Here is a 23,322-nt window from a genome sequence, read left to right on the forward strand (position 1 = left end):
TAGAGTGCCTATTATGATTTAGTCATGTGATGAGATACTATGCAAATCTGGAAATGAATGACCTATAGCTACATACAGATATATGCATGGATCTCACAAACGTCATGTTAAGCAAAAGAAGAGAGAGTCAAAAGAATATATGCATTATGTATAATTTTGTTTGCGTAAAGTTTGAAGTTTCGTAAAGTTTCGTTTATGTAAAGTTTAAAAACAGGCAAAGCTAAACTAAAATATTACAGATTAGGACACTGGTTGCCTTTGGGGCAGTAGCAGTGGGTAGTGATTGGAAAGATGCTTGAGGAGACCTTCTGGGGAGCTGCAGAGAGCTGAGTTCCTGACCTAGTGGTGGTTACAGGAGTGTTTACTTGGTGGTAGTTCATTCAGTTATTCACTTAAGATTTGTGCTCTTTTTGTATGTGTTATAGCCTATCAAAAAGAAAAAGTTTAAAAAAATCTGTCATTCTCTTTATGGTTTCAATGCTTCTGTGTTTTTGGTTCCATCAGGTTGATTCCACCCTGAGGTTATACAGTAATTTTCCTGCACTCCCTTAGAATTTTTCATAGATACACTTTTTATATTTAGATATTTAATCTACCTAAAATGCATTTTTTATAATCTAATGTAAGGTTCTTACTTTTTCTTTGCCCAGATAAACTGTCATTTTACTAATAACATTTAATTAAATGTAACATTAATCACCCCACACACACACAGAGTTGGGACATTGACTACATCACATCTATCAGGTACCCATTCTTTTTTTTTTGGTAAAGAAGATTAGCTCTGAGCTAACATCTGTTGCCAATCTTCCTCTTTTTGCTTGAGGAAGATTGTCGCTTAGCTCACATCTGTGCCAATCTTCCTCTGTTTTGTATGTGGGATGCCACCACAGCATGGCTTGATTAGCAATGTGTAGGCCCGTGCCTGGGATCTGAACCGGTGAAGCCCAGGCTGTCCAAGTGGAGTATGTGAACTTCACCACCACGCCACCCAGCCAGCACCCCCATTCATTTTTTGAATCCGTGTTTGAATGCTGTATTCTGTTTCAGTCACCTACCTAATTATTCACTTTGCTAGTACCATGCTATTTTATAATTACAGTAGCTTTTTTTTTTTTTTGATGAGAAAGATTGGCCCTGAGCTAACAGCTATTGCCAATCTTCCTCTTTTTTTTTCTTTCCCCCCAAAGCCCCCCAGTACATAGTTGTATATCCTAGTTGTAGGTCCTTCTAGTTGTGCTATGTGGGACGCCACCTCAGCACGGCTTGACAAATGGTGCTAGGTCTGTGCCCAGAATCCAAACTTGAGAAACCCTGGGCCACCAAAGCAGAGCACATGAACTTAACCACTCAGCCACAGGGCCAGCCTCTAATTACAGTAGCTTTGCTGTAAGCTTAAATATTGGGTAGGCAAGAACTGACTTCCCCACACCCATCAGCATGCAATAAACCTCAAAACAATGTTGGCTAATATTGATGAGCTTCCCTGTCTTCTTGGTCTTAACAGTAAAGATAATTACGTGGCAAATCTTTAAGTTTATTGTTAATTGCTGCTTAATTTTATTAAAATTTTTTTAATGTCTATTGGTATGGAAATGTATCTGGGACTGGCCCTGTGGCCAAGTGGTTAACTTCGCCTGCTCCACTTCAGCAGCCCAGGGTTTCACCGCTTTGGATCCTGGGCACCGACATGGCACCATTCATCAGCCATGCTGAGGCGGCATCCCACACAGTGGAACTCGAAGGACCTGCAATGAGAATATACAACTATGTACTGAGGGGCTTTGGGGAGGAGAAGAGAAGAAGAAAAAAGATTGGCAACAGATCTTAGCTCAGGTGCCAATCTTTAAAAAAAAAAAAGAAAGAAAAGAAACTAATATCTATTAGTTTTCCTCCTTTATTTTGTTGATATGTTGAATTATGGAGATTGATTTAATAATATGAATAACATTTGCATTTTTAAAACAAACTCCTCTTCAGCATTTCCTGTAGTTTAGTCCTCATCCCACATAACCACGTATGTCATAATTGCCTAGGGGTCTCTGCAGGGAGGAGAGACTTAAAATACAGATGACTTCACTCCGTCCTAACTGCATCTTTGGGAGTAGAACCTCAGAGTTTTCATTTTTAATACGCTCATTTACTTACATTATAGACAAAAAATTATAGGACTTCTTTATGATGTTATTTTAATAAACAACTGAGTTTGATTTGATGGCATTTTATCTAGAATGTCTACATCTCTGATGACTGAAATCAGTCTGTAGACTTTCATGTTGTTATTAACAAGTGTCAGTGTTAAGGTTACGTTGGCAAAGTTGCTGTATACAGGATCAACAGAGAAAAAATCACTGGAGTTCTAATTCACCAGCAGTAACCAATTAGAAAATGTAATAGAAAACAAATGTCATTCACAAGATCAACGAAAACTATAAGGTGCCAAGAAAAATAAATTAATAAAATATGTGCAAAGTCTTTATGCAGAAAATTGCAAAATGTTATTGAAGGATATTAAACACCTAAATAAGTGGGAAAATATACCATGATCATGGATGAGAGGATTCAATTTAGGAAATGAAATATACTATAAACTCACTGTAATTCCTATCAAAATCCCAACAGTGTTTTTTATGAACCTTGGAAAGCTGATTCTAAAATCAATAAAGAAAAATAAAGTGATAAGAGCTTTCTTTCAGATAACATTTGACTGGCAAATTCCCTTTCACTATTTTCACATTTCTGTGCCTTTATATTTTAAGTGTGTCTCTTGTAAACAGGGACTATAAACTAGATTTTTAAAAAAATCACATCTGAGTATCTCTCTTTTAGCGGGATAGTTGAATCCATTTATATCTATTCTGATTAATTGCATATTTGGAATTTCTTCAATCAATCTATTTTGTATTTTCTATTTTCCTGCCTGTTCTGTGATCCTTTTTTTTCTTCCTTTCTTTCATATTGAGTTTATTTTCTCTTTTCCCTTGCTGGCAATTTAATGATAAGGAACACTAATTTTAACTCTAATTAAGTGAAATGTCATCCTCCCCCCAAACAGAATTCTATTTTCTTATTAGTAGAACTGTATTACCAAAAAAAATTGTATTTAATGATTTGTCAATAAAATATTTGCAGAAATTACTTTTATCACTTGTTACATAAGTACCTATATAATATCCTTAATTTTGTCTCTTGACCCAAAAAGCCTAAAATATTTATTATCTGGCCCTTGATAGGAAAAGTGTAAAATGTATACACTCTATTTCTATTCCACTAGTGGTTGCTCCAGAAATTCAACTTGTATATATAATTTAATGAAGTCTAAACTTAATTATATATCTTTACTTTCTTTCAGAACAATACAAGGAACTATTAAGTTGTTTAAAATTTGCTTCTCCTCTCACAACTTATGTTTAAGTTTTATCTTGATTTTTCTTGTTCCCACAAATTAGACATTAATATTGTCATTGTTTTATATAGTCAATTTATTTAGATTTAGCCCATGCTTACTATTTGTTTTATTGAGCATTTCTTCCCACATCTTATATTTTGGGAGTGTTTTCTTTAGAACTTCCTTTAGTGAGGGTTTGTTGCTATTAAACCTCAGTTTTTACTTATCTGAAAAATGGTTTTGTTTTACTCTTATTCATTAAACATAGTTTTCACTTATAAAATTTTTGGTTGACTTTTTTATATCCTCTTACTACTCTCAAGATACTGTTCCACATTTTCCTGGCTGACATTGTAGTTGTTAATAAATTGATTGTCAATCTAATGTGTTCTTTCTTTATAGATAGTTTATCTTTTCTCTCTAGCAGCTTTGAAAACATTCAATGGCATGCTGGTAAATGTTTAGCAATAGCTCTCTGGGGAAAAAAATATATGTATCTACATATATATGTACACACATGCGTAAGTGTAATCTACATTTTACTGATATATAGTATGTATAGCACACAATTTACAAATAATAAAATATATAATACTCTTTATCGTGAATTCCATTTAGCCAATGGATTCTCACAGAATGCTTTCACTGATTTTTACTAAGCTCTTGTATCCTTAGCCAACCTATGGTTACAACTGACAAACAAGTATAGTTCTAATATAATGTTGACTGATATTTTCATTGACATGATCAGGTAAGGCAAAAATTAACAACAAAGGGATATGTCTCACTCATTCATCAATGACAGGAGCAACTTCGCTGAATCAGACAATAGTTTTTGAATACTGGAAGAATATTTCCTTAATTTTTTGTGCTAGTTGCAATGTCACAGCTCCAGATGTGACACACTTTTAAGTTTAATCTGCAGTATTAACATTCTCTCCATCGCTTAAGTCTAGATAATCAACAGTCAATCAATCCCTGATTTGTAGCATCTGCTGGTGTCTGTAGTGTAAATATGCCTATCATGGCTGGTTTCAAGCTACCGAGATGACATCACTGAATATGGAGTTGGAAGCAATATACAGTAGCACACCATTATATTGTATTTCTATGATACAGATACAATTGACATGAATAACCTCACCAGTATAGATAATAGTGAAATATAACAAAATAATTAGGAAGGTGGTAAGTTTTGAGTATTTATTGCATTTGTTTTTAATATGTTATTTAATTATTATTAAATAATATTACTTAATGCATTATTAACAACTGGATCCCAAAATTCCTGAAAATTGAAGCATAAAGTCTTTCAAGCCAATATGAACCAGGTCCAGCATACCACTGTTATTTCCTGCTTTTGATTCATTGGCCTTCCTGAATGTTAGGATTAGTGTCTCTCTTCAACTCTGGAAATGTCTCAGCCGTTATCTGTTCAAATACTGCCTTTTCAAAATTCCTATTCCATTTCGAAGAGGGCTTTCAAACTCACCTTATTTTTGATGCTCTCTTGATTCTTATACTTTTGATGCCTCCTTTTCTTTATCTAAGCATATTAAACTACTTATTTTATATTCTGTATCTGATAATTCCAATATCTGCAATCTTTGCAGATAAAATTTCACAGTTTTTTCTTCTTCAGGTTTTTGCTTTTGGCTTATTTCTCATGTTTTGTAATTTTTATTTGTGAGCTTATATCAACCCACAATCTTTTCAGAATAAAGTTTTAAGGTAATGTTCACTTTGGCCACAAATCTGTATGAGGACAGGCTTGTTAGGTTAGGAGTTCTCAGGGGTTGCTTTTCTACTCCCACCCTCCCTTTAACTGAGGACAAGGAAGCAGGCTAGAATTCATGATCTTTCTCTATGGGGCAAGACTTTTTTCTAGTTCACGCAATGAAGGTGTCATTTTTTAAAATACTTGCTCTGTTCAGAGGTGTCTGGTCTGATCTCCCAGGTTATGTCTCTAGTCCCCATAAGCCATCAAAAGCCAAGTCTTAGGGGGCCAGGGATAGGCAGATGCCCCTGGGAAATTGCTGCCCTCAGTGCCCACCTGCCACACAGGATTAGTGCTTTCTCAGATCCTTTACTTTGCTGCCAGCCCTGCTATGCATTACAATGAGGATTTTTATATTTTATTCATAATTTCTGAAATATTTTATGCCAGGAAACATCTAGTCAACCATGTTTCTGACTAACCATGTTTAGGACCTAACTTGGGGGTTGGACTTGTGTGGGAGAGTATAGGAGACAGGGAGACCAGCCTAGAGGCTAACGCAGTAGTTCAGGCTAAGGATAAAAAGACTTACCGGAGGATGAGAGAGGACACTGAAGTGAAGAGAGATCTCTGAAGAGAACTGGCAGGATTTAGTACGCAGAAGTTGGGTGAGACAAAGAGAAAATCAAGGATGACTCTAAGGTTTCTGGCTCAGGATTTTGATTTGTCAGATACACTTACAAATATCATGTTAACTAGTCTCCAAAATGAACCTGAATGGAATCTAATTTGTTTCAAAATCCTGTTAAGTTTTTTTAACATGTTTGCAGGCATGGAAAGAAGAGCAAGATCGATTAGCAGAAGAGGAACGCTTAAAGGAAGAAAAAAAAGCAGAGAAGAAGAGTAAGGACATTGGTAAAAAGAAAGGCAAGGAAAAGGTAGAGAGAGAAGATAGCAGGGTTTTGAAGAAAAAATCTTTTTTCAAGGATAAAGCTAAAGAAGAGCAAATCAAGATCTCAGACGTAACAGAGGAGCCCCTTCAACAGCCAGAACCTGAGATAGTTTACCCGGTAACATCAATTTTCTAAAAAGCTTCTTTGAGTCATTCCTAATTGTTTTGAGAAAAACACAACTTCTGTGGAAACATAAGGTTCCCAGTCTTCACTGCGACCACAGAAGGACTTGGGATTTCTTCTAGCATAGACGGTCTCAGACCTGTATTCCACCCTCTAATACCTTGGACCTTCTTTGTAGTCAGTCACCAAGATAGGAACAGCCTCAGGCCAGTTTTCCTTGAATGCAGCGAAGCTGGGTTACTAAAGGCAGTAAAGACGGAAATTTGACACAAAAGCATTTATTTAGGTTTATGTAACTAAGCCACTGTAATAGGTCAGTGTGGAGACAGAATGGCTTTATCTGTCTCAGATGACAGGGCTTTCTGAATACACTCCATTGCCTCTCTGTAGGCACCCAAGTTTCTTGCTTGTATGCTTTTGTAAAAGCTTCTCTGTCAATCTCTCCCTCACCCAGTTTTACCAGGGAAACTTAATGGAAAAAAAAATGGAAAGAAATGTAACAGTCCTTTTCCTTTCTGGCTACTGCTCTAAGTCAGTTGTTCTCAAGCTTTAGAGCAGTATCAGAATCACCTGGAACTCTATTAGCAACACTTAGTAAAAAAATGGCTTTAACGTATGACCCCCTAAAATGTAAAGTGTCCATACTCCTCAATATATCAGTTCACTTTAAACAGAAAATTAACAGCCAAGGAAAGAGAAATTGATTTCTTCTCACACTGCCTTGGCAACAGTACAGTGATTTGATTTGCACCAGGTTATGACGATGCTCCAGTGAACGGAATTTAAAATCGTGGCCCTCCTTTAATTCTGCCTGTCATTGTTAATACCACAGAAGTTGCTAAAGATAATATGGACACCGGCCTCTGAGTCTACAAAGTGACAGACAAATCATTTAGCAGAAATTAAGCTTATAGCAACTTCATTTGGCGCACACTGATGAGTTGATTTTTGTCAATTGCAGTTCCACACTCAAAGCATGATGCTTTCTCTTCTAGTTTCACGGATACAATATGGGAGATATACCCATCCAAATCTCGGGAACAAATTGTTATCTGTATCCTTCAGATGGAGGGCAGATTGAAGTAGAAAAGACAACATTTGAAAAAGGTACGTTTTGAAAGCAGCTGATTAATGGTTTGAAAGATATTAACCCATTTCAGGTCACCTCAGGGCACTGTACTCTTGAGTGTGGTAGGTGAGAGTGGTAATGTGTCCACTGCAATGCATTTATGTGCCACGTTCAGCATTTTCAGACTTCACATTTTTCTATTATAGCTGACTCTGCAAGGCCCGGGCCAGCTGAGAGGTTAGCTGAGACGCACTAATATGAACATTCCAGAATTAAAATATTAAAATATTTCTATATGATTGGAAAGTTAGTAGAAACTGCAATAAGCAAATAGCTAATTAGTAATATTAATTACAACACATGGTGATATCTCAGAAACCAAGTATTTACTCTGAGTTTAGAGCAAATTTCTGGTTTGGGCTCTGAAGGACAGAGCTTGGGGGCCTGCTGCTGATACCGAGTGATTTTAGCTATAGAGAAATTGCCTCTGGCTTCAGAAGTCTTTAATAGGAGAGAGGTCTTGCAAATGAGCTGAAGAGGACCTAGTCTGGAAAAACCCTAAAGGAAGTGCTTAAGCCTTCCCAAGGGAAGAGCAGACCTGGGCTCTAGAGAACCTATCAGGAACATCTCGGAGGGCTTATCTTTTCATGGTGCCTTAAAGATCCCTTAGGTGGGTTTGAGGACCTGGGCTTTATTTGACAGCTTGCGGTCTGGTAGGGAGCAGTGGTCCCCAAGAGCAGTGAAGAGGTTATTGTGGAGGGAATGTGAGCGGGACCCTGTTTAATATCCACAAGATTGTGCACCCCAGCAAGGGACAGCATGGGCTCCTTCTGTCCCCACACTCCACCTGTGACCCCAGTGCACCCCTCTCACCTCCTGTCCTCTCCCTCCCTCTCTCTCTCAATTTCTTTCTTCCTTTGTTTGTTTCTTTCTTTCTGTCTCTCTCTCTCTCCTTCTTTCTTTCTCTGCCATCTAATGACTATCAATTTAATGAGGAAATCATTACAAGAATTAGATGCTGGTCCATATGTGAAATCACAGCTAAAGTGGAAGCATCATTAGATAGTATTTGCCACATCAAACAACAATCACCCAATGATTTTTAAAATAAAAAGGCCAGCAAGTTATTCACATTATTTAAAGAATGGTTTGTAGTAAAACTTATGGCAAATGACAGACTGTTTTATTATACAGGGTTTATTTATTTAAAACATGAAAGGGATTTTTATTAGTGTATAGGTATGTACATTTACTTATACTATCATGTTTAATATTTAATATTTTGAAGATGATCCCTGGGCATGGGTTACAATTGGTAGTAGTTTAAAATGGGGCTCAGAATCACATAACTGAGAAAAACACTGGACTCAAGTTTTGTAATGCTTTGTTCTATTTTCAATAACTATTCCTTGCTCTTACCAAAATTTTCATATGCATACAATGTATATGTTTCAGATGGTTCATAGTAAATACAGTATTTTCATTCTGATCCTACCAATTTTGAGAGATGATAATTCAATCGAAGTTGAAAAGAAAAAGCTAGATTAAAAAAAGATGAAAAAAGCTGAGAGAAGAGACAAAAAAATGACTCAGAATGCTGGAAGAGAGAATATGTTGTTATGAAAATTCTTATATGTTGCTACTAACAATAATAACTACTATAAATAACAGTTATGTAATTCTTTATATACATACCTTGCAAAACCTTTCACATTAACTATCTCATGTGGTTAATCATAAAGTTGAGTATGGCTATACGTTAGTCTCAGCCTATTTATTTTCTCTTCTGTAATTTATTTGCAATGTGACTAAAAAGTCTGTAAACATCTCCCTGACCCACCTGCCTTTTACTCCTGGAATCCACTATCACTTTAGTCCTTTAGGCATCTTTTTATAAAAATGGCGGCATCTCTAGGGATTTCCATTCCCTGGCTTAAATTCTATGCTGCATTATTTATCTAAATAACGTCTTGTCAAGGAGTTTAATGGGGCATCATAATCAGCCTATCTTCTATCCTATGATTCTTCCCCAGGTCCAACTTTTATCAAAGTGAAAGTGAAAAAGGACAAGCACAATTTTATAATTCATTTAAAAGATCCTAAGAAAATTGTGAGAAACGAAAAAAAAGAAGACGATTATTCTTCAGAAGATGAGAAAGATGAAGGAGAGGAAGAACGAAATCTTGAAATGAGTAAGCAGCTGCATCTTTGTGGCAGTGGTGGGGTTAATACTTCAACAATGTGTCAAACCCATCCACCTGCCAGAATCACAAGTGCATCCTTTGCACTTAGCACGTGTGATTTTTCCAGACGGTAACTAATGTGTTCTGCCTGTTCTGTCATTCTGCTTATTTACATTTTCCCTAATGTAATGTGTATATACATTGTATACATAGTCCATCTATAGTGGGCTGCTTACTAGATTTTTCCCCTTCTGGGCACCCAACTCTTGATTCCAGTTGTCATACAGAGTCTACCCTAGCCAGCCTAGCTTTATGTAGCAACGCAGAGTTTGCAATGTACATTCTGGCCTGAATTTTGTTTTATGTGTTTGTACCAAGTGTAGTCTCTAGGACTCAGGTCCTATTAATTGATCTCTACTGAAGGTTTAGCTTCTCTCCAGTATTTGCAGCAAATGATGGGGTTTCTTTCTATGCTCTATCACTTAGTTCTTCCTATGGTATCAAATTTCTTAGGTTGCAAGGACAAGAGGAAAATCCTAAATTTGGCCATGAGAGCCTCTACCTGCTTATAGACGAGAGCTCCAAGTAGATGTCCATTGATTGTATACCATGAAACTTCATGATAATACCATTTAGCATCTCTGGGCAACACCACCTAGGGAAATTAATTGTTTCTTGCCCATGTGGCATGGTTTATACCTGCAAAAGGAGATGAGTTAATTAGTAAAATGTTTTGGACTAAAATTAATGATAATATCAGTAACTAAATCTTGCTAATAAATTTAGTTATAGTCTCAGTATTTTCCAAACTCAAGATAGGAACTCAATGTTCGACAAGTTTGAATGTCCCCAAGAACTTAAAACAGAAATTTTAAATTACTTTTCTTTGTTTTACCTGATATAAAAATATATGGTTTATTATAAAAAATTAGGAAATATAGGAATATTTAAAGATGATAATAGTTGCCCGTATTTCTGCCATTCCGGTGGTAACCACTATTCATAGTGTGTTTCTATCTCACTTTATTATCAGGAGCATTTTTCTACTCATTAAGTATTCTTTGAAAACAAGCTTTTTTAATGATTTCATAATTCATTGGTATATACATATATACCATAATTTACTTAATCATATCCATGTTCTTACGTATTTAGGTGATTTCCACTTTGTACTGAGTTTTGCTTATATTTCTTTTTAATAAAATGGAAATGTCCTTGATTGGATTTTGTCTTTTAGAAGAATCAGATGCAGAGAATAAAGCTATCAGCAAGTTTGGATCTTTTTCTGCCACCTTGGAAAATGGAATCTGCCTCTCAATAAGTTACTACGGATCAAGTGGAATGGCGCCAGGTGAAATAAACACAACAGAAAGGATAAGTGTCCCATGACCAAGGGTGTCTGCCTATCCTCAGTGTGCTCACTGGTTGATAAACATGTTCTGATTTAATGCCCTTCAGTTCCTGAAGGGTGGGAATATATGTGTGTGTCTACATGTATATGTGTGTATATACATGTATATACATATATAATTTTTAATACATAGAAAATAGTGCTTTGACATTTTAAACAGCATTTATCATATAATAATCTTACATATAATCACATATGCATATAAGATTATATACATACATATATATATTCCAGTTATCTTTGTTAACTAGCCCGTGAAAGTAAGTCTGTTAGTTGATGCCAAAGAAAGCATGACTCGCCAAGAAATCCTCTTGGTTTCCTACAGAATAATATTTTTATGAATCCTGTGATTGTGGAACTGCTCAGTATGCTTCAGTCTTAATGGAGCCATTCACTGGACATCTTGAAGAATTTCTTTACCCTACTTTTAATAAACAAATTCTCCAAATGGAATCTATTTCCTTACAAACCACAAAATAATATGTCACTTTACCAAAAGCCAATTAAGAAATCTTGTGGGTTCCCCTGCATTTTTACAGGGATCTAACCACAACAGATTTTTTTTTGAAGCTTTACAAAATCCAAAGGTAGTCCCTATGCTGTCTAGCCATAAAACTGTGTGTTCATCATGGTGATGTAATTATCTGTCTTACTATGTAGTTCCTTTTCTGCAGAGACAACATTCCCATCATTCTAATCTCATTTCTTACCTTGTGCCAAATATTGTAGTCCTCTAGTGAGTTAAAGAGCCCATTAAATGTGTTAGTATTTTTGCTTTATTTGAGGTTTTGTCTTTTAATTTTGTATTTGATTTGTTTTTAAATCAGCACTTGGAAAAGTCATCTGGTGCCTAACAAATTATGTATTAAAATCCGTTACCACACATAGTCACTACAAAGTCCTGTCCCATCTGAACATAGCTTATGATCATTTTAGATTAAGATATTTGAGCTCTACATTCTTTCAACTGTGTTGCTGCTGTTTCCTAAGTGATTTACTTATTCTTGATTTAATCCTTAAATTAATACGCAATCGTTCCATTTAAAACAAATGTTCCTAATTTCAGGTTGTAAGTAACTGCATTAAAAGATGTTTATAGTGTGAATAATAAATAATGCTTTACTTCCTATATATTAAAGAAGTTGAAGGCATGAGCCTTTGTAAAAAATATATTATAAATTCCTTAAGGATGTATGTAACACTAATATTTAAGAACTGTTATCTGCTAATGAATAAACAAATTTACGATCCAATTCTCCCCCCTTAATTGAGTATGAACGGCCCTCTAGAGCTTATTCATCTTGCTTAACTGAAACTCTATGCCCACTGATTTTGATTAGTAACTCCGCATTTCCTTCTCCCCACCTAGCCTCTGGCAACCACTATTGCACTCTTTTATTCTATGAATTTCACTATTTTAGATTTCTCATATAAGTGGAATCATGCGGTATTTGTCTTTCTGTGACGGGGTTATTTCACTGAGTGTTGTGTCCTCAAAGATCATCCATGTTGTCACATATTGCAGAATTTCCTTTTTATTTTTTAAGACTTAATAGTATTCCTTTGTATGTATGTATTACATTTTATTTATCTATTGATCTGTCGACGGACACTTAGTTTATTTCTATATCCTGGCTACCCTATTTTTTTGTGCTTTTCAGTTCCTTGAATGAACTATGCTTTCTTTTGTCTCTGGCCATTTTCTCATGCTGTTCCACTTGCTCACAACGCTTTCTCCTGAAATGCCTCACACAGCAAGTGGCAGTAGTGTGTGAACTGGTCTTTGGAGGTGAGTGGGAATTGCTTAGGCAAAGAATCAAAGGAAGGAAATTGTAGATACCAAAAGTAGTATACACAAAAGCTCAGTTGTATAAAAGCATGGCATGCTTATGGAAAGCCAAACCATGTAGTATAGCCAAAGCACAGGTTGTGTGGAGGTGTTTTGTGTTAGATGCCCTTCTCCTGGGTTCCTATGGTGCTCTGTACTGCCTCTGTCACAGACTTAACACATGACATTGTACTTAAAGGTTTCTTCACCTGAACTACCCATTACATTGTAAGTTCCTTGCAGTCTTATTCATCATTGGCTATCCAATTTATAGTACATAGTAGTAGGTACTCAGTAAATATTTACTGAATGAGTAAATGAATGGAGATGAGAGGGAGGAGCTTCTAGCTGCCTGTAACTGGATGCCATTCACTTATTTATATATTGTACTTCCTGTGGATCAGGCAGCTTGCTGGCACTGAGTCACTAAGATGAATAAAACCATGCTACTTCTGCTCAAAGAACTCATTGTCTAATGGGAAAAGAAAACATAAATAGACAAATAACTGCATAAGTGCTAGAAATTACATATAAACAGAGTCCTGGGACCAGCTAGAAAATATTTCAGAGAGAAAGTATAGTATCTGAGATGGGACTTCAGAGATAAGTGAGCACTATCCAGACAAAGCAACAAGGAAAGGGAATCTGATAGTAAGAACCATTTGTATAAATACACAATTGTGTGAAAGCATGACATCTTTATAGAAAGGTGAAAAGTTGAGTGTGGCTGGAGTGGAGAAAGGTGAGCATTGTATGTCCTATATGATTACTGTGTGGCAGACATCTTTAAGTAAGGAAAGGGAGATGACATGGTCAGATTTTATTTTAGGAACATAATTTTAATGATAGTTTGGAAAGTACACTGAAGTGGGGGTGCCATGATACCAGTTAGGAAACTACTGCAAAAAATGAATCAAGAGATAATGAGAATCTGAGCTAAGGTGGTAGGTAGGAATAGATAGGAGAGGCATGGTCTGAGAGAAATTTCTGAGGGCTTGGTGACTGGTTGGATGCATAGGCTGAGTCAAAAAGAGAAAATGTGAATGATCTCAGTGTCTAACTTGAGAAATGAGGCGCATGATTGGTCATGGCATCAACTCAGATTGAGGACTTGGGAGGGCTACCCTGCTTGGGAGAAGAGAGACTTATTGAGTCTGAAATGTCTCCAGGACCAGAAGCAGGGGGAGATATCTAAAAGCAGTTGGAAATATGGACCTGGAGCTGAGAAAGAGCACACCTTGAGATGTAAAGCTTGGAGTCATTAGCACAGAGATGACAGTCTGCACCCCAGTAGAAGATGAGACACTTAGATGTGATATATATCATAAAGCTGCTCAACTCTGGCTGTGTATCAAAATCACAGGTGATGCTTCACAAATATAAATGCCTGGGCCTCATCCCCAGAGTGTCGGATTCAGTAGGTGAAAGTGCAGGCCTGAGCATTTTTTTTTTAATTCCATGACTAATTATTATGGGTAGCCAGAGTTGAGAACATCTGTTGAGTAATGATGAGGGGGAAACCCCTGGGACCTAACAACATTTAAGGGATCGATCAAAGAGGAGGAGTCAGTAAAGGAAACTGAGAAAATACTTGACTGGTGAGGTAAGAGGAGATCCAGGTGGTAGTGTTATCCTGGAACCCAGCGAAGACTAGAATTCAAGACATAGGGATGCTCAGAAACTTCTGACATAGTTCCTCCACAGATCAGCTCTCCTTTTAGATTCTGACAATCCTTTAAACCCCAGAATAAGATCCATCATCTGCAAGAAAACTTCTTTTATCATCTCAGCTAGAAATAATCTATTTCTTTTCAGAATTTTTTTGTTTGTAACCTTTATGTTTCTATTTAATATGTCCTTGTATTGAAGCTATTTGACTGCAGATATTATTTAGACTATTTTGCCTTCATAGGTCTTTTATATTTTTTTTCATTACTGACCACTGCTCCAAACGTTTTGCATATAAGAACGTCTTAATAAATATTTCTCAAATAAATGAAGAGATGGTTTACTATCCGGTCATTAGAAGTTTACAATCTATATGGGAAGGCAAGAACATATGAAATAATGACTAAATCAAATATATCAAAATATGAAGTACCTCAAATTTTTTAACTACAATCCTGATTTTCAAATCAACTACATTACCCCTGAAATCTATCCAGGTTGATAAATCATATTCAGAAAGGTAAAAATTGTTGCCAACTTGTGTAAATGTTTGAGATGTAAACTTTGTTTAACAAACAGATCAAATATAAATGTCTAATTGTTTTCTCCTTTTTCTCTTTATAGAGGATAAGGATCCTAATTTGGAAGCAATGTTGAATATCCCGTCAGCACTCACTCCAACAATAATTCCTGTGGTAGTGACTGTTCCTCAAGGCAAAGGAAAAGGGAAAACCAAAGGCAAAGAAAAGCCCAAAGACTCTATTAAAGAAGAGGAACATCCAAAAGAAGAAGAGAAAAAGGTAGGTGGATCTTGCCATGAGTCCCAAGCTCTTCTTCTGCCTCAACGTTAACTTTTTAAAAATCATGAGTTATGTCAATAGTGTTATTATAGTGCATACATTTTTATTGTGCAGACTCACTAGCATTCCTTTAAGTTTCAATTTTGCATGGACAAGAAGAGATTTGCACACAAGAGTTGGATTCCATGCCAGGAAACATATCGTCATATACAAACTGTCTCAGGTCATTCATTCTAAACTCAGAATGACTAGTTCAACATTTTTTCCACCCAGGTTCTTGAATGTTCTTTGCTTTTGGTTGGTCAAATTTCTACCATTCCTTATTTTGAATACCTTATTTAGTTCCATTGAGATAAAGAACAATTGGAACAGGAGGATCTCTAAGTAAATAATAGAAACACTTGCATTTGGTAGACTTGGACTTAGATATTGATGTGCTGAGAATTCAGCAAGACTAGAGGACAACTCGCTAGACCCCCTCTACCTCCACTCCCGTACCAAATGCAGACGCACACACGCACACGATGCAAGCCTTGACTCTAAGCATTTTCCTAATAGAAGAATATAGATCAAAAGACGTTCTAAAGGAGGGGCAAGAAGGAAACTACCTGCCTAATTTTGACTCTTTTGGTATTTACTAATATAGTGGTACAGTTTGTATAATGTAAAACCGCTCAACTTATTAGAAGAAAAAAAATGTGTTAAAAAGTGATCAAGAACCTGGATTTCAGACCCCGGCCCTTTAAGTGTTATGAGGTTTGAAAGTTGCTTAGCCTCTCTCTGCACTATATTTACATGGCTACACTAAAGGAGTTTTCTCAGGCTAGGACATTTGACCTTGTTAAGTAAAAATGTTCAAGTATTGAACAGAATAACCCCAGGTAATTCTTTAATTTGTCTGAAAGCAATTTTGTAGCAAACCAATTGGTTCACCCAACATTTTTAAAAATTGACAATAATGGAAGGGTGGTAGATCATTACTGATTTTGTGTGTAATGATAGATTTGTCATGGCATGTTCATGTCTTCAAGCATTATTGTTCATTTTAGAGAATTTCATAAGCTTTTTGCTTTGTGTTTTTAACTGAGTTTTAGCTAATTATTCATATTTTATTCTCCCTTAGTAACAAAGGCAAAACAACCTAAATGATCAACAATAGAAGACTAGTTAGAATAAACTTAAGCTCCAGCAATGGGGGACCAGTTGAAATGATTTTAGTTGCTAATAAAAGAGAGCCAGTTGGAAAAATTGAAATGATTATCATTAGGGATTGGTTGGAAGTAACCAAAAAGCTTTCATTCTAGAGTTCATATAACCAAACAAGGGATTCAGGCATAGTTAGCATGAAATTAATTAAGATTTTTTAAAGTAGACACACCCAAACCCTCATTAATTTATAAATAAGCTTTTTATTGTCTATTTTCTTTTATTGTTTTTTAATTACTACAAAAGCAATGCGTGCTCATTATAGAAAAATAAGGACACATATCCTAATAGCATAATGTCTCTAGCATCCAAACTGTAAGAATTACACAAAGAAGGTAGTGGGAATGTTGGCCAGCCCTTACACCTACCATGCAGACAGAGGCATCTTTCAGGGCCTAGCTCAAGCCCCACCTCCTCCCTGATCCTTTCCTAGTTATTCTCATTAACTTTGATATCTCCCTTTTCTGAGGAAAGATGTGCCAACAATTTGGTACTATTATTTAACTGTTTCACATGTCTGTGTGCTATTCTACAAGCAGAATAAAAATTGTACAAAGAAAGAAACTCATGAATCCTTATAAACTCCATGACAGGGCCCTCTAGTCCTGAGCAAGTCATTTTAAACACTCAGCAAGTCCTTGCTTAGTCATAATAAATCAATAACTCATTTAGAGAATGACAAGCGACTATTCACATGTTAAATTATTTACAGGAAGAAGTAGAACCAGAACCTGTTTTACAAGAGACTGTTTATGTTCCCACCTTCCAAAACCTAAATGTGTCTTGCCCCAGTGGGCTTCTAGTGACCTTCATTGGCCAAGAGTCTGCAGGTGAGTGCTAGCTGGGGTGGGTTGGTGAGGCAAGGGCGCAGAAAATCATGTAGAAAACAGTTAAGGCACCACTGAAATTGTGTATTTTCCTACCAGTTACACATACTTGTTGCTGATAATGAACAATAGGCTAATAATTATGATAACCATATTTTGAGCACTTACTATGGGCCAAGTACTTAACATACAGGACAAAATACAACTACTCTAAGCTAAGTCCTAATAATTCCATTTTACCAAATAAAGAAATCGAGGCTTCAGAAGGTTCAGTAACTTACCAAGTCACTCAACTCCTAAGTGGCAGTGATAAAATGCCATTTTTGGTCCAGTGATGGCAAAGCCAATGCTCTTACTGTGTGACCCTATCTTTCTGCCTCTACAAAGGGCCAGATGTATGGTGCTTTGCTGGTCTGATCAAAACCAAAGACAGTGAACGCAAAGTAGATAGAGATAATTGCAGGCTAAATAGATGAAGAAAGCTGGTCTTGTTGCCAGGTATCAGTATATAATTTTAGAGGATCTGTTATTTCTGTGAATTCTGTACATAGCTACTAACCTATTAAGATGAATAAATAAGTACAAGTAGGACTTCTTTAATTAATCTGATGGGGCATCCACATTGGTGACTGAATGTGAATATCATTTAAATGGAGACCCACTATTGCAGTAGAATTAGGGAGGTGGCCACAAAGCAAGCCCTGAACTAGGACTTGAGTTCCAACCAACTATATGGCCCTTTCAATTACTTAGTGTCTCTAGACCATGTTTCTTCATCTGATAAATGTTATATGATATGAGTGGATCCTGATTTTTTTCACAACCAAATATCCTCTTTATTATGGTTCCCTTATGTACACCATATTTGAAAAGTGTATCTATCACAGAAAAAGCATATGTATTTGAAAAATAATTCAATGTCATATTTACTTCCCAGCCAAAGAAAACTGAATGTTGTAATCTATTTTGTCTCAATTTTGCTTTTCATTAGGCTTTCTGAATTATGAAAAATAGACCATGGACCCTTGCTTCAATTTCCAAGGATTGCTAGTGGTCCATGTTTTCATGGGATTGACTGTGTGTGCTATTAAGACTGATGGCCACTAAGGGTCTTCCAAAGTTGAAGATGCTATGAGTGCACTGAGAGAGATATTGTTTTCAAGTTCAAAGACATATTTGTTTGTTTGCTTGCTTGATCCTGTTTCAAAACCCAGCTTGATACTTGTTTCACCTGTCTTTTCTATTAGTTTCATTGTCTAATCTGATATTTTCATCCTTATGTCAGAGAAGACAATGTGGTTAATAATAACTCTGCCTGGAACACATAATCTTTTTTAAATCTTCCGTATATTATAAATATCCTAATTCATGTCTGAACATAATTACAACATAAATACCAAAGTAGCAATATCTTTATCAGGGTCAGCCATGGACATAGGGAGAGAAGGTCACATGATGTAAGGAGAAAGACTTGAGTTCTTTCCTGTGTGATCTTGGACAAGTCATAACCCCTCTCCGCCTAATTTCTTCATTTATATAATAATGTCATGTACTAAGCATAGTTTTAGAAGTATTAAATGAGAAAATACTTTCTAATCTGGAATATATTATTCCAATGTTACGTTTTTGGTTTTTGGGTTGTGATAGAGGTGGTTGTTTCTACGGTGTAAGAAAACGGTTAAGAAGAGACCTGGTTCAAATCCGGGGTCTGACACTTGCTGGCTGTGTGACCCTGGAGAAGTTATAATCCTTCCAAGCCTCTACTTATTTATTCGTCTGGAAACTCTGGAAAGTGAAAGTGTCTACTTTAAAGGGTTGCTGAGGTGGGCTGACTAAAATACACATACAAAGCATTGAACATGTAGAAATATCTCAGTAAGTGTTTGTTTTATCATTATTATTACTTCTGTGACTTGAGGAGTATCATGAAAGGCCTTCATTCCAAAATATCTTCCCATCAGTGTGATATAGGCCTTGAAGTGCCATCGTTACATGTTAATAAGCCACTTTATAAATTGGGAAAATTATTGTTAGCAAAAACTGAGTAGCTACTCTGTGCCAGATATTCTCAATAATAATAGTGCTTTCTTTTGGAGGAACTTATTAGGTGCTTTTATCCTTGATTGCCAGCTAAGAGTAGAACCCTGAAAAAACTCTGGATTTGGTTCGGGATGGGGATTATGTTAACTTTGGAAGATGATGAATGATTTAGGAAGGGCAAGCCTCAGTGAGTGACTTCCCCTGGGGCTCCAGGCAAGCAGAGGACACCAGAGGAGCAGTGCGCATCCAGGAACAAGAGCTTACTCAAAGTGACAGAAAAGTACCAATGGGGAGCAGAGGGAACATCTAAGACAGCAAAGCTCTGCTTCTTGCCTAGTTTTCCCCTGGAATGTCCTGGACTTCATTAGAGAAAATGGCTGATACATGAGAAGGTACCTAAGAAGTACATGTAGATGATCTTGTCTACTACATTCGGCTATAACAAAGGCAGCAAAGAACCAGTACACTGAGCCATCTGTCATGACGTGGAAACTGCCCTATTATTCATATGTGGACAAAAGAATGAAAAAAATTAGGCAAGAAAATAAAATCCCAGCCACATAGCGTTGTCCAGTTCACAGTAAGGTTATTTTTGTTGTTGTTTATTTAAGATCACCATGTTATGGATGAGGAACCCACTTGGGACATCATGGTCCGACAGAGCTACCCCCAGAAGGTGAAGCACTATGAGTTCTACAAAACGGTGATGCCACCAGTGGAGCAGGAGGCATCGAGAGTTATCACTAGTCAAGGCACTGTTGTCAAATACATGTTGGATGGATCCACACAGGTAAGAGAATATGTTAGACAAATTACTCTCTCCTGCTGCAAAGGAAGGAGCTGTGGAAGGAGCTGCTTACAAACAAGCTACGGGTAAGGAACAGTATTGTGACAGGGGGGAGGAACAACCCACTTGAAAATGAAATGAAACTTTAAAATGACAAATAAACAATAGAATAGGTAGAAGAAAAAAACACTATCTGTGCAATCCAGGATCCAAATAAACTTATCTTTCTACATACGATCCAAGATTACAGACTGAACACAGTGTTTACTTCTGCTCCCTCTCAAGGCACCTTAAAATGATATAAAAATACTTTTAAATAATAAATTCATAACAGTACTAGAGAACAACAAAATGTGTCATCAATAGATCAGAAGATTGGGAGAATTCCTAGAAAATGCAAGTCGGATGGGATAAGACTGATGAAGAAACAGGGGCAAATATTAAAACACATGAAAGAAAAAAATCCCGCAGCGAAATTAAAAATCAAAATAGGAGTTCTAACACAGACATTTCACAGATGGAGCTCTGAAAATCAGGCGGGTGCCCCAGGCAACTCACTACTACCTAGAAGGTGGGAACCAGAAACCATAATATCCCAAAGCCATATGCCCTGCTCCATCCCTCGCCAGTGATCACAGAGAAGGAGCTCCTATGCCCAGACACCACACTACCAAAAGGTGAAAAGGGGTTCTTGATGAGAAATATGACCATGCACCCGAGGATCATCAACCTTGGAGAAAAGCCAGTCCTGTGAAAGTAATGTACAAAATTCAATAAGTTAAAGAAATAGCATTTAAAAACAAGAGTAAATAGTGGCTGGTCTGGTGGTGTAGTGGTTAAGTTCATGTGCTCTGCTTTGGCAGCCCAGGGTTTGTGGGTTCAGATCCTGGGCACAGACCTAGCACCACTCATCAAGCCATGCTGTGGTGGTATCCCACATAAAATAGAGGAAGACTGACACAGATGTTAGCTCAGCAACAATCTTCCTCAAACAAAAAGAGGAAGATTGGCAACAGATGTTAGCTCAGGGCCAATCTTCCTCACGAAAATAATAAATAGATAAAAACAAAATAAATATGTGCTAAAGTTCTAAAAAGTTCTAGTTATTAAAGTTATTAAAGTTCTAGTTATTAAAAAGATTGAAATAGAGTGGAGAATTCCCCAATTGCATAGGGGAAGGGTGAAGAATAGGAAAAAAAACAAAAAACCTCAAATCAATCCAATAAAAGACAAGAAATAAAAAGAAAAGAAACAAAATGGAAAGTAAGTGGAAAACATAAAATAATATTATTGTGCTGGTTATTAAACTATTGTCTTTGAGCTCCACACCTACCCTTCTATCAGATGCTTTCTGGTGCCGTGTCTGGAGGTGGAAATAGTATTTCTTCTTTGGATTAATTTTAACCTATGTCAGTTTGACACACAGTGTTCATTGTTAACCAGTCTGTTCCTTGCTTCTGAGAATACCGACAACTTTTGCTTTTCCTTCAGATTCTCTTTGCAAATGGCGCTGTGAGCAGTAGTCCCGATTCAGGTCCTGTTTGTCCTCCTCCTGAAATGCCAGCGAGCCCTCATAACGGAGACTTGATGGACAGTGTTTCTCAGCAAAAATCAGAAACAGCACCGTCTGAGACTGTCATCACAAAGAAAGGTAATAATTGAATCCTCTCAGTTTATAATGGATTTAGTGAAGTGCTTAATTAATGTTCAATATCACTGTTATTATACTTCTCAATGAATATATTCACATATATCACATGCATATATGTGAATTTGAATTGGAATCACGACATTACAGTTTCTTGAACTGCTTTTTCTCCTAGTAGTAAATAATGAAGATTTTCCTATGCGTTATGTACTCTTACACAACATTAGCTCTAGTGCCTGGGCTGCTGTTTGAGGGTTAGTTGAGCAGATCAATGATGTCAAGGTTCTGCATGGTCATCTCTGTAGTTCTCTGACCTTTTCCTCAGGGTTGCAAGAAAGCCACACAGCTCCAGGCATGAGGTCCTTATATAATAACTTCCAAAGCAGAAAGGAAAGAGGGTGAACAGAAAAGCTTTCAAGCGTCTCTCTTTATCAGGGAAGAAACTATTTTCCAGATCCTCCCCACCGGCAGACTTCTCCTCATACCTCATTGGCTGGAGCTGGCCAAGTGGCCAGGGACCCAGGCTGAGAAAGAAAGTATCTGACATTTTTGGCTTTTTTTCTCAGGAGATGAGCACTATTATTAGGGAAAAAAGAAGGTGGATAACAGTTGGCTGAGCAATCAGCTGTGTCTGCCCTAATCTAAATTGCACAGATGCTCTCCTCGGAGACATTTCCAGCTTACGCCCCTACCTCCAGCACAGTATGAAAATGTCTACTTCCTCATACCCTTGCCAATACTGGATTTTCTTGTTCTTTTAATCTTATTCAATTTGATAGACAATTAATACACCTTATTATGTTAATTTTCATTTCTTTGATTACTGGGGAGTCAAACATTTGAAGCCTTTTTTTTCTTTTTGTGAATTTTCTATTCACGTCTTTTCTTGGTTTACTATTGGAATCTTCCTCTTTTTCATATTTATTTGTAAGGGTTCTTTATATATAAGCAATGTGTGCTTGTGTACCAGCACAATCCTAAATACTTTAAAATTTTAAATCAGCTCATCCTCACAGCAAACCGTTGAGATGTATATTTTAATAATCTCAATTTACAGATGAGGAAATTGAGACACAGAGAGGTTATGTAACTCCCTTGAGGTTGCTTAGCCAGTAAGTTGTAAAGCCAGGATTTGAGTCTGGGCGCCTGACTCCTAATTTACGCTGTATCTCATGTGTTACAATTTTTCTCAATTTCTCATTGCCTTTAATGATCTGAGACCAATATTTAATCTTTTTTGTCAGTTTCACACATCTCACCACAGTAAACAGTAACCTTGTATGGAGGCAAACTGAATTCCTTTTTTTTTGGTTACTCAAAATTTAGTGAAATAGATTTTCCTTTAGTCGTAGCAGGAGGTTCCTGGTTGAAGTGAATGAAAGTGTCCCCAAAGCTTTCCAAACTTCTCAGCCCGAAGCTTCCCTCTGTGTTGAGACGAGAGGATTTGATGTAAGGGCAGCCACTTCTAGAGCCTAACCCACTTCCGAGAGACTTCTGCCTCCAGCATGGTGCGTTCCAGATTTCTTCACAGCCCTTCCATCCTAGATGATACAGTCACTTTTTAAAAATCTAATAGATTTTATTTTTTAGAGCAATTTTAGGTTTACAGAAAAAAATGAGCAGAAAGTACCGAGTTCCCATACACTCCCTCTCTTCCCAGCTGGCAGTTTTCCC

General features: G+C 36.8%; 1 protein-coding gene across 4 annotated transcripts in view; it reads left to right on the top strand.

Annotated features, from left to right (window-relative positions):
- The window catches only part of SPAG17 (sperm associated antigen 17), a 209,587-nt gene that overhangs the window by 114,870 nt on the left and 71,395 nt on the right, over positions 1–23,322 (top strand). For all 4 annotated transcript variants that reach the window (XR_011536707.1, XM_008526615.2, XM_070607663.1 and 1 more), the window contains 8 exons: positions 5,936–6,175; positions 7,177–7,288; positions 9,284–9,442; positions 10,671–10,784; positions 14,965–15,140; positions 17,059–17,176; positions 19,825–20,003; positions 21,492–21,651. Coding sequence is in view for 3 of the 4 variants with exons in the window: in XM_008526615.2 (XP_008524837.2) it covers positions 5,936–6,175; positions 7,177–7,288; positions 9,284–9,442; positions 10,671–10,784; positions 14,965–15,140; positions 17,059–17,176; positions 19,825–20,003; positions 21,492–21,651 (1,258 nt within the window). In the remaining variant the exon portion in view is untranslated. The remainder of the gene's footprint in view (positions 1–5,935; positions 6,176–7,176; positions 7,289–9,283; positions 9,443–10,670; positions 10,785–14,964; positions 15,141–17,058; positions 17,177–19,824; positions 20,004–21,491; positions 21,652–23,322) is intronic.

Source organism: Equus przewalskii, unplaced genomic scaffold, assembly GCF_037783145.1.
Source record: "Equus przewalskii isolate Varuska unplaced genomic scaffold, EquPr2 ChrUn-13, whole genome shotgun sequence".
In the NCBI taxonomy this organism is placed as follows: domain Eukaryota; kingdom Metazoa; phylum Chordata; class Mammalia; order Perissodactyla; family Equidae; genus Equus; species Equus przewalskii.